The sequence below is a fragment of the Pyxicephalus adspersus genome, chromosome 1, assembly GCF_032062135.1.
Source record: "Pyxicephalus adspersus chromosome 1, UCB_Pads_2.0, whole genome shotgun sequence".
Taxonomy (NCBI): domain Eukaryota; kingdom Metazoa; phylum Chordata; class Amphibia; order Anura; family Pyxicephalidae; genus Pyxicephalus; species Pyxicephalus adspersus.
Window position 1 is genome coordinate 37,967,393 of NC_092858.1, and position 15,318 is coordinate 37,982,710.

At 38.7% G+C, this 15,318-nt stretch overlaps 1 protein-coding gene across 3 annotated transcripts in view; it reads right to left on the reverse strand.

Moving 5' to 3' along the window:
* The window catches only part of SLC4A8 (solute carrier family 4 member 8), a 144,679-nt gene that overhangs the window by 100,884 nt on the left and 28,477 nt on the right, over positions 1 to 15,318 (reverse strand). The window contains exon 1 of one of the 3 annotated variants that reach the window (XM_072406953.1): positions 1,439 to 1,731. The exons of the other annotated variants lie outside the window; for them this stretch is intronic. Coding sequence (XP_072263054.1) covers positions 1,439 to 1,483 — 45 coding nt within the window. The 5' untranslated portion in view covers positions 1,484 to 1,731. Of the gene's footprint in view, positions 1 to 1,438; positions 1,732 to 15,318 lie in introns of those variants that run through there. 3 annotated transcript variants of the gene reach the window in all.

A 15,318-nucleotide genomic window follows, 5' to 3' on the forward strand; every position in this document is an offset into this window, starting at 1 on the left:
CATGGGATCATTCAGGGAATCATACATGGGATCATTCAGGGAATCATACATGGGATCATTCAGGGAATCACAGATGGGATCATTCTGGGAATTATTCAGGGAATCATGGAAGGGGTGGGATCATTGAAGGAATCATATCTGTGACCTGTAAGGCTCCATACATGTATTCGTTTAGAGAACCTCACATGTGATCCTTCAGGTCATCATATATGTATTTTTTTTAAGATACCATACATGTAATCCTTCAGTGAACCAAACATGCAATCCCTGGAGTTTCTACACTTGTGGTCCTTTTGTGCATCATACATGTAATTCTATGGTAGACTATAAACTGAATCATTCAGCACAATATACACATATCTTTTAGGTACTCATGCATGTCATTCTTTAGGACTGTGATCCTTTAAGATACCATACATGGGATCCTTTAGTAAGCCTCACATATGATCCTCCAGGCTACCATGCATGTAGTCCTTCAGTGCACCAGAGGTAATCCCTTCGGGCACCGTACATGTGATTCCATGGAACACTACACACATCATTCTGAGCATAAAACATGTGATCTCTAAGGGCACCATACATGTGATCGCACCCGGCACCATACATATGACCCCACTGGGCACCATACATGTGACCCCACCGGGCACCATACATGTGATCCCACCGGGCACCATACATGTGATCCCACCAGGAACCATGCATGTGATCCCACCAGGAACCATACATGTGATCCCACCAGGAACCATACATGTGATCCTACCGGGCACCTTACATGTAATCCAGCCGGGGACCATCCATGTGATCCCAGGAAGCACAATACACATTATCTTTCTGACCATCATACATGATCCTTTGGGGCACTATACACATATCCCTTCTTGCACCATACATGATCCTTCCGTGTACTATAAAGCATTATATAAGCATGCTGATATAAAGCGCAATTGTAAAGCCCAGTTGGGATGTGCAAAGTGCTGTAACTAGGAGCAACCCCACCGTAAGCTATATAGAACAGTGCTATGTGATTGGTTGCTAGGGAATACAGCACACTATCATTGGAATGCTGGGACAAGAGCCTTATCTCATCTCCAGCAAGGTGTCCTAGCTGACTTTTACACGCTGGGTACCATGCACTACCCTCGCCAGCGTGACACGGTGCCAGTACCCTGTGGTAGCTTTGGTAAAATGACATTTCATAGCAAGACTTGGCAGAGCCAGTGCCAACACAATCCATGTAACGCCATCTCTGCAATTGATGTCATCTATAAGGTACCACAAGCTGCAATGTCTGCTTCCTGCAGATCTGATCTATATTAGGAAGACCATGGCACAGCTCTGCACTGCAGTCACATCCCCAATACAAAGCCTAGACAGGTCCTCTTGAAGCAGGCAGCAGATGCCCATTATACACCTCCTGGCATGCAGGGATCAGCCTTACCTGGTAGCTCAGGGCACACTCGGGCTCGCTGCTTCCTGCAGGCATGGCTGACGTGACTCGGCTCCTCAGTTCTCCCGCAGAATGGATGCCACAGATGTGCTCGCCCCCTTACTCCCGGCGCCCATGGAATAGGATGGAGCCCACCAGGTCCAAATGACAGGCTGCTCCCTGCTCCCCAATACTGCGGGGAGAAGTGTCATTCAATGGAGGGGCTCTGCCACCCCACAGCCCAGCATGGGCAGCTCTGCCTAGGACAGGGAAGATGTGCAAGGATGGGGAGCAGGTGGCAGCCTGACAGGAGAACACAGGGAGGGCTCTGCCCAGCGAGCTGCAGGAGGAGGGCACAGGCATGTCAGAGGCTGGGACTGAGGGAAGACACACCCGCCATGGTACAACATGGAGGCGCCTCGGCCTCCCTTCAGACGTGCTGCTCATACCGACCCAGCATTATCCTCAGCCCATGTACACCTTTCATCTTCATTGTGACTTATGGGGGGAGTAATGTTCTGCAGAGCATTATACCTGTGTCCCTCATACTGCAGAGCATTGCACACCATTACCCTAACACATGGAAGTATACCTGTGTCCCTCATACTGCAGAGCATTGCACACCATTACCCTAACACATGGCACACCATTACCCCAACACATGGAAGTATACCTGTGTCCCCATACTGCAGAGCATTGCACACCATTACCCCAACACATGGAAGTATACCTGTGTCCCCCATACTGCAGAGCATTGCACACCATTACCCCAACACATGGAAATATACCTGTGTCCCTGTGTGTTCCATTGTATTTAGTTTTCTGAACACCACATCACGTTATTTTCCATCTGATGATTCTCTTTCTATAGCATATGTTCTCTTCTTGCCCCTAACTGGTAAATCTTTATTCATCAATACATTGCATCAGATGAGTTGTGAATATTTATTCCCATGTTCGTGTAAAGACCAATAAAAACCTTTACTGCAAGGAATATATATTACAGTGCTGCTAGTCGGATGCCATTCAGCCAAAGTGGAATATCCTGATTCCAAACACCTCTGAAGTCAATGGGAAAGGAATTCTGGAGGTTCTGTTCTCTCTCCAGAGAGTCATTACAGCAAACAAATGCAGTAAAGTGGAATGGGAAGACCACAAAATGTCTCAGGAACATTGTTAATTAAAAAAGGGCTCATGTGTACAGGATTACAGCTTTGTGGAATCCCTAATTCAAGCTCATGATCTTAGAGAATCAATATTCATTTCTGTCTCATCTAAATCATTTATAGGACACCCAACAGTGACATTGCACATTGAACAACTCATTCTTTTCTCCATATTTTGCTTTGAAATACTTTGATTTTAACAAAATAACTGCAGCAACCCCAAAGAAAATATTCTATTAAATAAAGGTCACTCTAATTAAAATGATTTTCTGTTGGTATGAGCATCAGCTGGTGTCCGTTTAGTAGACCATATTACTGAATAGCCACGCTTTGATCTGTTCTTCGCAATAGTCACACAACTCTGAACTTGTGACAAATTACCTATTAATACCAGACCAGTGCCAGTCTCTACACAGATTCCAACTCCACAGGAAAAGGAAACATAATATTCCGGGACAACTTAACTAAATATACAGCTACAAACATAAAAGGCTGGAAAGTGGAACTATAGTTCTGAATAGAAAGTCTGCGACCAGGCGGTATCACTTTTGCAATAAAACATAACTGACCATTCCCTATCTTTTGAAAAAACTGTGCTGAGCTGTGCATGTACTGTTCAGCATATGATGCCGGATAAACCGGGTATCCCAGCATCTCTCGGGGCTGTCAGGACTAAATGATCTCCTGCACACATACATCATCCTGCATCATCCTGGCCTGGCAAATCCAGGTGGCTAAAGAAAGAAACCTGGCAGGTCACACATTTTTAATGATAGGATTTAGTTCTACTTTAAATTCAGAGTAAATCAAGAAGTTAATGTGACACTAAAAGCACAGAAAAGGTTAGGTCAGCACAATACCTTGCTTCTTCTGTGGGTAGCAATAAATAGTGGAAACAATCTAAATAAATATTATGACATATCCTGAAAGAGGGTAGGATGTAGGCACCCTTCTATGCTCATTCCTGCAATTACTACACTCTTCTGTACCAAGGCCTGGATAATTAGGCATGTATGCACTGCAAAGGAACCCGTTCATACATAGGCACCCGTGTGCAGTACATCAAGTGGGCATAAGTAATATTTGAAGGCAATTCATCCCATTCACAAAACATGTGCAACACAGCAAGTGGGCCAAAGTGCTGCTGACACGTGTTGTTTAAAAAAAAAAAAAAAAAAAAAAGCAGTACACCATTTGTACTTTCAAACCAGAAGTTTGGACTAAAACTAAAACTTTGGTAGGGCTTTCCAGAACTTTGCAAAAAAATGTTAAACCAAGCTAAACATTAAGGTGCAGTGTTTGTGGTACTTCAAACTAAAAAAAAAGTGACGTTGCAATTCATCTCATCCTGCATTCCTAATTTTCATTTCATATACATTGGGGCAGAGTTGCAATTATTTAAAGGATGCAAATGTCCACGTAGGCTGTCGAAGAAATGACCTACATCTTCACATGTGCAATACTCTCAATTTTAGAGGGAACAGCCAAAGAGCATGCACTTCTATAGGGATGCTGGCGATGCCACTCTTTATAAAATATCAAACATAATTGTCTTACACTGAAGCCTGCTTAGCCGAGTCATGATGCCACTAAACATAGAGAATGGGCTTTATCAAGCCAAATGGCCATTGTATGTTTAGCTCCAATAAACATTTACATATAAAACAATTGCAATATCTGTATGAATGTCTTTCTTTCCCTTGTACTGGTTTATCTTGCTTATCATTGCTTACATATTTTCTGAACAATAGCTGACATGCTTGGGAAGCTTTGTGTGCAATGCTGCTAATAACACTCACTTCTTCCTTAAATAATGGTATGTGCCTGCAGAACACAAGTAAACACTACATATAGGTCTCTATTTATAAAATAGGTAATCTGAGATTCCCTCAAACATTCCCTCGTGGGAATCGTTCAGGTCTATGTGTTTCAATGGCAATAATTAGTTCCCACCAGGGAATGTTTGAGGGAATGTCAGATTCCCTATTTTATAAATAGAGCCTGTATATAGTGTGCATTTCCCTGTTTTATATATAGAGCCCTATATATTTAAATGGATAAATCTATAGATATACTCAGCTTTATTGGTATTGTTACAGTGTATGTATAGGAATATTTTGTTTGTTTTATTTAGAGAGAAAGGAAGTATTAATAACCTCTGTGTTTTTCTGTAGCCAGTTGGGGAAAATTTATTTCATTTCCTGTCCTAGGAAACAGATTCAACATGGCATCAGAGAAAAATCAGAAAAAATAAATAAATACCCAGATTTATTTTGGAAACGCTCTTTGCTAATCATCCAATGTTCAAATACCAAATTAGCATTGTACATACAGAGCTGTTCTGTTCAATGGAGGGGGTGGAAGAACAAGTGGCACTGGCTGTGCTCTCCTCCATAGTAAAATAAAAAAGTAGTCCCTGCTTAGTCATTCATTCTGCTGCCAGACTAGATCAGTGAACGACATTGGGGGAAAGCCATACACATGCTAGATTTTTACTTGAGAAGATTACAAGCGTTCATCTCAGGCGACAATCATTCAGTGTATATACATAGGCTTAGCTACATATAGAATTAGTGTGTTGATCCGGTGACCACTGTAAACTTTTGGATTTTTCATAATTTTCTATATTTGTGGCAATTTATGTTATTTGTCTGCTAGTACATTCCAACTAGATAGGCTGATAAAAGACAGAACACCAGGCCATAAATTTAAACGGGGGCCTTAAGGAAATCCTTCAAGACCTTCAATATTTTGGAGGATAAGACAAGTTTGTGTCTTCTAGATAATGATATACAGCGTTCTTCCCAGCCCCTTTACTGGATGCACCATCCAACACATTACAGTAACCACCTCTACGCTACCCTGTCTGCTTCTCTTCTTTGAACCTCAATTTCTCTAGATGAATGAAACCGAAAATATAGGTGCAAGTGAAGGACACCCTTGGCTAATTCCCCCTATAATTTAATTAATATAGCATCATTAGAACATAAAAACTCTGCCCTGCCTTGTTACACATTACTGCCCACTTCTAACACTTGAACCCCTATTTCCCTGTGGGGGTGTAAGAAACCAAAAATGTGTGGGGAATGTCTGTGGTTAGAACATAAACTCTGCCCACTAAAATGAAATGGGGTTCGGGTACTGGAAGCGTACAGTCATATGTATCATATGTGTTTTGATGGACAGAATCTTTTTTATGTTGTAATGATATCATGGTGATGAAGATTTGGGGGGGTGTTAGCCACAAGTGTCCCCCAATTGCACCTATATTTGTGTCTCCATTCACCTCTTCATTCTAGAGAAATTAGGGTTCAAGACAGAGAAGCACACAGGGTAGCATAGTATGAAAATTATAGTTCTAAGAAAAGTACATAAAAAATTTAGGGGCCCCACCCCAATGCTTCTTACTACGTAAGTGGTCCTGGGGTCCACAATTTGCATTTTCAATTTTGGGCTCAAACATATTCTTGTATGAAACAGCAGCCCCTATGTTTAATTTTCACAGATTTTTTCACTATTTTTTTAAATACTTCAAATAAATTGGTTACTAGTAGCTATGAAGGTCCCCTGTGTACCCTAAAAACCACAGTAACTACCGCAGCTTTTAGGTTATTGAAACAAAAAGTTATTGGTTTTTGGTAATAAAATGTTGGTCACAATACAGGGGACACCACCTGCGCACAGCTATTTCCCACCCAACTTAATGAGGATGAGGAGAATACTGATATTGATAACTATAACCAGAATTCCTGGGAAATGTTAATATTTTAATATTAATGTATTTAAGGGTCACTAAGCCAATTTTGGGATGCCTGGCTTCCAGCATCGTTTACATTTCTTGGTGTAAACACAGACCTGATAACGACATAGGTAATCTGCATTGTACAGAACTTGGAATTGTTTGTGTGTGTGTTGTCACGCTACTTCAACATTAAATGGTTGTTAGGGATAACAAATATAGAGTCTAGCCACACATACAGTCCATTAGTTACTAGGAAGCACAGTTTATAAATCCTCTGTACCCTGCAATTATTGCTGTCAGTCAGTTCCACAAAAGTGTATCTTCAAGAATTCCTGCTTAAGTGTGTTTATTGAAGACCATCTGTGGGCCTGTCCCTTATGCACAATGGTTCTGAATCTCTGTACCTCACTATCCAGAATGGTGATGTTCTGTTTATGTATATATATATATACGGTATATATATATATATATATATATATATATGTAGTAATTACACTTCTTGTCATTCTAGATAGCCCGCCCATACAAAAAGGTATTATATATATTTAAATAACATGTTATAATTTTATTCAGTGCCATCATTTTTCTGTACAACTTACAATAAAGTATGGGCAGAGATAGGCAATAAACATACGATAAAGTATAGGCATAGAGGTTTCTTGATGGCGAGTTTTGTATTTACACATGCAGCTTTATACTTGAAATAGTTTTACTAGGACACATAATTATTTAAAGGCTACCAAACCTTGTGCCACATATTTACTGCCATATGTCTGTTCTGGCTCTGATATGGTATCAAAATGTCTAAACAGCCATCAAAGTTATGTTACGAGAAGTACACAATGCACAATGGACACTTTGCTTAATAACCTAATAACCTTGCTTACCTAGTGCTTGCCAGTTTAATAATTTTGTACAATTTAGAGAGAGAACAAAGAACAAGCATTCTGCTGATCATAGTAGTCAGCCTTGAACTCAGTCTTGTATTTTTACATACTGTCAAAAAACTGTCAAAAACTTGATGATCATGGTGACCTCTTTTCACTGAATTACCCTGGACTTTACACCCACATAACACCAAAGTTAAAGAAATGTAATTACAATTGTGAAACCCTTTGCGACTTGAAAGAACCCTGTCTGGTCTGTCAAGATTTAAATCATCCAGTCCCTGCATTAAGAGACAGTGAGTATTCATTCAATACCCTGTTTCTCCTACCCATTGATGTCTCTAGCGATGTGACACAGTGGCTGAGCAGTAGCACTTTGGCCTGTGCAGTGCTATGTCCCAGGTTCAAATCACAGCCAGGACACTATCTGCATGGAGTTTGTAAGTTCTCCCTCAGGTACTCTGGTTTCCTCCCACATTCCCCCAAAAAAAGCATAGTTAGGTTAGTTTGGCTTCCACCAAAAATTGACCTTTAACTGTGGTAAAGCCATATTAACTGAGGTAGAGACATTAGATTGTGAGCCCCTTTGAGGGACAGTTAGTGATATGACTATGGACTATGGACTATGTACAGTTGTATGTTGGTACTATATAAATAAAATGTAATAATAATAATCTCACACATAGTTTTCATGTACATAGCCTTTGAAGTGAACCTATCACTTTATTAAGCTGCCATTGCTGAGCTCATTTTAAAGAAAACTAATTATCTGATTTTAAAACTTGTTTTTTCTGGGGCAATGATTCAGAAAATATTAGGGTATAAAAAATATAAGGCTGAGGATCAGAATACCGACCAAGAAACTAGGATATTTTTTTTTAAATAAAGGTCAACAATAGCATTTTTGTGTGCTTTCTTCCACTGCTATTAGATATAATAATAGTTTTATTTCATAGACTTTAAGCAATCTCTGTGCAATCGAAGTGACCACTCACTGTGTAGTAGGCTCATTATGTGTTTTTAGATAGCAATTAGTGGTGCATCATTTGTCTGACTGCTGTTTTTTTAAACTAATGTTTGTTCCTAATAAGTCTTTTTGGCACTTTCAGCGTCATGTTTTTCTAAGTGCCCGTTTCTGGCACTAGCTACAGAGAAGTGTAGTTACAAATTAAAGAGACTAATGATCTGTTATGAGAAGTACAGCAATCATCCTAGGATGTGCCACCAAGCTGTTTATTCTTCTACTACACACTCATACTGTTCTGTAATAGTAATCAGTCATACCAAAATAATTGTTTGTTCAGTCAGTTTAAATTTATGAATGCGTCTATTTCACATTATCGTTTTGAAATACTGACACATTGATTTATGAAACTGCAAAACCTACCCAACATTCCAAACCCTGCTTCTTCCATTTGTTGGTATCATCATGTAAAGTAGTGTAATTATATTATTATACTTATTTTTGTGGAAAAGATCCAGGCTCATTCTTTTGATAAGAAGAACATCAGCCCCTGCTTTATTAATGAAATTATTAAAATATTAACATGGCATGAATCATGGCATGAATCATGGGGCTACCGTAATTCTCTTTCAAACGGCTTGCCACTCACTGAGTTGGCAACTCTTCAGACACTCATAAAAGCAGCTGCCAGGCTAATACCAAGAGCATTATTAATGCCTCTGCTTGTGCTGGCTTTATATTGCTTTTAGAATGACGTTCAAACTTCTAGTACTTATAAACAATGTCACATATTCTTATTCCATATCCCTTGTAAAAAGAAGAAACACAGGTCAGCCCAGGATAATCCACATTGTATGTGTATGTCATTGGTGGAAAATCTTTAAAATCGTAACCAGGACCAGGCTACAGCTAACTGGGGAGGTTTGTGTGTAGTTCATATCATGGCCCTTTTAGTCATCACATTTTACCACCGCTTACTTGGGCATTCAGGACTTTTCTCATGCTGAATCCATAGGGCAGGTTCAGGCTTTCAGTGGGAGCAACAATCACACATTTGTTCCTGGCAGCTGTCACCTTGCCAGCCAAATCTCCATTTATATTCCTCTAAGCTTACCTAATCACCAAATTTTAAACTAAGAAAAATGGAGTACCCTCACTGGCATCTGTCATCACTGGCATCCCCTTCCAAAAGTACCTGTTGCCCAGCTGTCATTCTGATTTAAATATTAGGGCTGTGAATCTTAATAATTATGTCTATACTGGTTTAATGTCTAAGAAAGTAATATTAGTCAAGACAGTCAAGAAATAATTATTTTCAGGACAGTTTTATTTTTCAAAATCTGAAGTCAAGCCTAAGGGCACTCTGCTGTACAGATAGGAGACATTGAATGTAAGATTTTTTTGCTGTTCATTTTATCATTTTGCAGGGTGAAGTAGAAGTAATGTCTTTTTTAAGCCCCATCAAGTTTCAAACAACAGTGAAATGGGGAGCAAAGAACTTGTTTTTTTTTCAGACTTTTTCTTCTTTTGTTTTTTTTTATCTGGTGATACTACCAGTCCACATATCTGATGCTCACTGACACTCACAACTTGTGATATAACCCATAACAGAAAAAGGACACATGACGTGGTGAAAAACCCATACTTACCTATAGATACCTATCCACCAATAGATACCTACTCACTTTTTGTTAACATTGTTTTGCACATTACCATGCATTGCCTTCACACCAGCAGACTGTATAAGCTTCATTTATTAAAGCTCTCAAAGGCCAGGGAGGATACATTTTCATAAATGAAGCTGGGTGATCTAGCAAACTTGTAATGGATTTAGTCCAGGATTCAAAACTTTTGCTAGCAAATAGCAAATGACATTGAAGAAATCCATTTTAGGTTTAGTGGATCACCCAGCTTCACTGATGAAAGTTTATCCTCTCCAGCCTTGGAGAGCTTTTATAAATCAGGCCCTAAATTTCTAAATCCACCAGACTACCATGCATTATGGAGCACTACTAATGTGTTGAAGCATGTTTTTCAACACGATGTGATAACTACAACGTAGTAAAGAAAATGGGCCCTGAACCGTTATTGACTAACGGTTACAGATTATCTAAATGGTTCCCTACATATAAAAGCCACTACAAGTAGTGCACAGCAAATACAAGAACTCTACAGAAGGTACAGGTAAGTATACTGTATTGTTGTGCATTTTATAGTCCCATAGAAAGAAATAATAATGTGCGAATAAGTACAGACCAATGTATATTGCATTTAACTGGGGTTTTTTATCATACCATATTAACAGCACACTGGTTTTCTTTTTTTTTTTTAGATCCAAAGCATAGGAAAGCATCCAATATAAACTTTATTGCAATTTAAAACAAGTAAAACTGCAAAACAAACTAAACTCAGCTTTACATTTGGGGTCATAGTATAGTTCAGGCAGACTAAAGAACATTTTAAAAGAACATACTAATGAAGTATAGAAAATGTAATGTGGCACACAGGTAAGAGGATCCATATCTCCCAGTCTTCTAAACATAATGTTACTGGTTGCACCTCTAATTCCCTCCTGATATCATCACTTTAAGCTCATATAAGATCTGAAGCTTCTTGCTTCTTACAGTAATTCCTTATATGTCTTAATCATTCGCCTATAATAATGGCATGCGCTAATTCATGCTGACATCCTAATAGCTTGTACAGAATGTTTTCATTCTGCTAAATTTATAGGCACACAGCAAGTATAACATTCTCAGAATGTCGGTTAGTGGTAGGTTTGAATCACAAAAATAACACTTTACAATGCTGAAAACCATTAAGGCTTCTATATTTAAAACAGAAATTGTCAGGATTGCTGCTCAATGGTATTTCACCGGCAAATATGTTGGTGTATTTTTAAACAACATTTGCCATTGACATTCTTCTGTACATTCCACTGACCAAACAAAATCTAGATCAGCGGTAAAGCTAAGTTTCAGTAACCTTCACTGTATTTTAAAGTTGTGTGGAATTTTACTTTAAATTTAAATATGATTTAAATATTGAATTGTTCTTTATACAAGGTAGTATTTACTTTTATTTGCACAATGGCATTTTGTTTTTTAGGTAATAAGAAAAAAAACAGAAAGCTACATTATTTATTTAGAAATACGAAATATTCTACCTTCCTCACACCATTCTCATGCTACAACCACTGACTTACTATGTTTCCAATCAATATCCCATAGTCTATATCACAGGGTTTAACAGGCCTTCCATGTTACCAGTTGGGGTATAGAACTTTCATTGAGCTGCAACCCCTGTGTGCCGGAATCCAAAGGATTATGAAGACAACAAGAGTCAAATGTGGAGGAACTGATGTCCCCTATCAGTAATATAACCTGAAACACTGTACGGTAATGTAATCACAGAATGGCAACAGAGTTTTGACAGTGAAGAAATATATCTGCAGTGGTAAAGATTACAAAATTAGCATGAAATAATATACTGTCTTTTAAATGTACTGTTTTTTGTTCAATCAGAAATCAGCCTAAAACTGCACAGGGAATGAATGTCTTTGCTATGGAAAGATTTATAGGTTGCCCTACTACATTAAATCACCCATTGCATAATATAAATTAATATTAGACCTACTTTTTACCCAGTGGTGTGTAGTCTGGTGAATGTGGCAGGACAGGATCTTTTCCTACACTTCTTTCCTTAATGGTGGGTAGTTCCTGAATCCTATTGTAGATATTCATGTAACATTGCTTCCCTAAAGCCGCGTACACGCATGCAATTCTTGTCGTTGGAAAGGATCTTTCACGATCCTTTCCAACGATAAAAACCGCACAATGCATGAACGAGTGCTGTACATACGGCACCATTTTGCTCTATGCAACGGGGAGGAGGAAACCGACGGAGCGGCACCCTGCTGCATGCTCTCCCCCTTCCCTTGCATTAGGATCGCTTGTCGTTTATCGTCTGTGGATCCACCAGGACGGATCCATGGACGATGAATGACGCGGGCTGTACACACGCCAGATTCTCGCCCGATATCCGTCCTGAGCTGATTATTAGGCAAGAAAAATGTGTTGTGTGTACGTAGCTTAAGGCCTGTTTGCAGGGCACTTGGTAAATATAGGCAACATAAGCAATCAGTTAGGCAATGTTTCTCATCAGTGGAATCCTAGGGTTCCCCCAAAGGTTGCTATGGGTCCCTTAAGCAATGTGTGACTCTCAGTTCAGTTTAACTGACACCAATGATCTTTTTAGCTATTTGTAAGGGTGACATTCTTCCCAATGACCAGCAATGTAGGAGGCATTGTCTTTATTAAACACCACAATGTCCTGTGATTTGTGAATATAATAGTTATATCAGGCGTTCCCTGAAAACACTGACTTATGGCATTTCCTTGCAGTGGTGGGGCACCATCTTGGTCCCCTGCTTGCCCATTAGCTTGCCTGCTAGAAAACCAGCATTTGCAATGTGAAACCTACATAAAATGGTTAAAATGACACTGGGCATGTCCTGTTTATTCATTTGATTACATTTGATTACAATTTTGAACTTGGATAAACAACTTCCTGTGTGCAGCCTAATATTTTTGTATTATAAGGAGCAAAGGAATGTTGGTTTCATAGGTTGTGAAACCAAAACCAAAGAAAGATAAAAGCTTATAAAATCAAGGGAAAATAGAATCAAGTAGATAAAATAAATGTTTATTTTAAAAAAAATTAGTAAGTAAATAGTAAATTGAAATCTATAGGTTTGGCACACATGCACCACTCAGTTATAGGAGACTTAGAAGAGTAATGACCTTGTATAGTATTATTTAAAGAAGTGTAGTCTAGTATTTAAAAAGCAGTGAAAAGCAGTGGAGGATTCTTCAGCAAAGAATTTCGGCTAAATGTCAGATTCACTGATTTATAAATACACCTTAAAAATCTGACTTTGCATGATCATTCAAATTGGCTGTACAATTATTGTCAATGCATTTGATATAATAGCATTCAGATCTGCTTCAGTTGAGCAACTGACAAATTACTTTTATCTTCTAAAATAAATGTACAGAAAAATCCTAATCTACTGTTGTTACTGAATTAGAAAAACACAGAGTTTATTTTCATAAGCAACAGAAGTTTCCATAGTGACAAAGCAATTATAAGCTTTCGAGATCATCTTTATATAAAAAACTGATAAAACAGTGGAGAAGATATCAAACAATGTTATGCAAACAAAATAATGTACGTCAATGCAGTGGCTTCCTGTTTGATAAATAGCATGCTTTTATAATGACATTTTTTATCTCATACCGGTAGTTGCATGGAAATGGTCAATGCAATCTTGTTATGAAACCCCCACTTAAATAATCCTCATTTTGCTTTGTGCTAAAAATTCAGGCTATTTTTCACCAGACGTAATTACTAGAATTGCTATATGCCTTCCCTTTACATACTTAAAAAAGTTCCCCAAAGCTCCATCTTTTCTGCCTGCTGTGCTGATTAGGTAAGAGCCAGTGAGAGGTTTGAGGAATACCCGAATGGCTCTAGAAGGATAGTTTAATGACCATAATAGACCAGAGCTAAGCTGAAATTAATGAACTAATTAACTGACCTCAACAGCAATAGCAGACCAGACTCAGAAAAATTATAAATGCATTTCTATAAAAGCATACAACACAGTAAATGTTACTTTGAAGTATACTGTATCAAAAGCTGGATTTTAAGTTGTATATAGAGTAGTTCCAGTGCCAACCATACTTCCTACATGTACTCTCAGCAAACACCATAATGCTTGTATATCTTCCCAGTCATAGAATAGTGAGTTCCACCAAAGAGAGCTCCCCAGTCATTCAGAATAGAGTTTCTCAGAGTGCCCAGCCTGAAAAAATGAGTAGACTAATAGAAAAATGAAGGGAAAAGACAGGCTTTTATGAGTCACAACTTTTTGTTGCAAAAACTAAATTTTATTGATTACATAAATTCTATACACTAAACAGAGTGCTCCTGTGCTAGACCCAAGCTAACGGTTCACTGTTCTAAATTTTGTAAAAAGTTTAAAATGCATTACATAACATATGTTACCAGCAATCTGGGGATGGCCCTCTTTTGGACGGCCGCTACTGATCCGCCACTGTAACTTAACGAATTAACTCCACTCACATCCTGTACCTTCCACAACTGCAGCAGTATTCTGTCTTGTAAACTAACTGAGGAATGTATTGACAGATTCTATTGTGAAGAACTTACCACACGTTATAATACACAAATCACAGATTGTACTGCAACAACTCATCCCAGCTCGGTGAATAATATGAATTGTTCAGCCCTAATCGCTGAATAACTATAATGTAACTTCTTGGTCAGAAACACCACCCAGCATCAAACTACCGTTCTTTATCACTTCAGCGGATTAATAAATACGTCCAAATCTCCTATTGTGGTTTTATATTTTCCTTGAGCATCAGCTGTTACCAGGCATCTGTTCTATTTGGTCAATATAAAGTTTCATCAATATTATCAAGTCCTCCAATCCCCTGAAGAAGCCTCACAGGGTGAAACGCATCGGGAAGGGTAAAACATTTGCTGATAACAAATGGTATGTAATGCGCTTTGACCATTTTATAATTGTTAGAACAGTGAACACGTTTTAGCTTAGGTCTAGCACAGGAGGACTCTGTTTAGTGTATAGAAGTAATGTAATCAATAAAATTTTATTTTTAAGACAAAAAGTTATGCCCCACAAAAGCCTGTCTTTTCCCTTCTTTTAGTCTATCTTCCCAGTCTCCACTAGAATGCTAAAATTACTGTATGTCCCTGCTATAATGACTGTATATCCTTCTAGTCAGAACTGTAATACCTATATGTATTCTTATCACTTCCATAATGCTTGTATATCCTCCCAGCCCCCACTATAATGACCCTATATCCTCCCAGCCCCCACTATAATGACTATATGTCCTCCTAGTCCCCACTATAATGACTGTATATCCTCCCAGCCCCCACTATAATGACCCTATATCCTCCCAGCCCCCACTATAATGACTCTATATGTCCTCCTAGTCCCCACTATAATGACTGTATATCCTCCCAGCCCCCACTATAATGACCCTATATCCTCCCAGCCCCCACTATAATGACTGTATGTC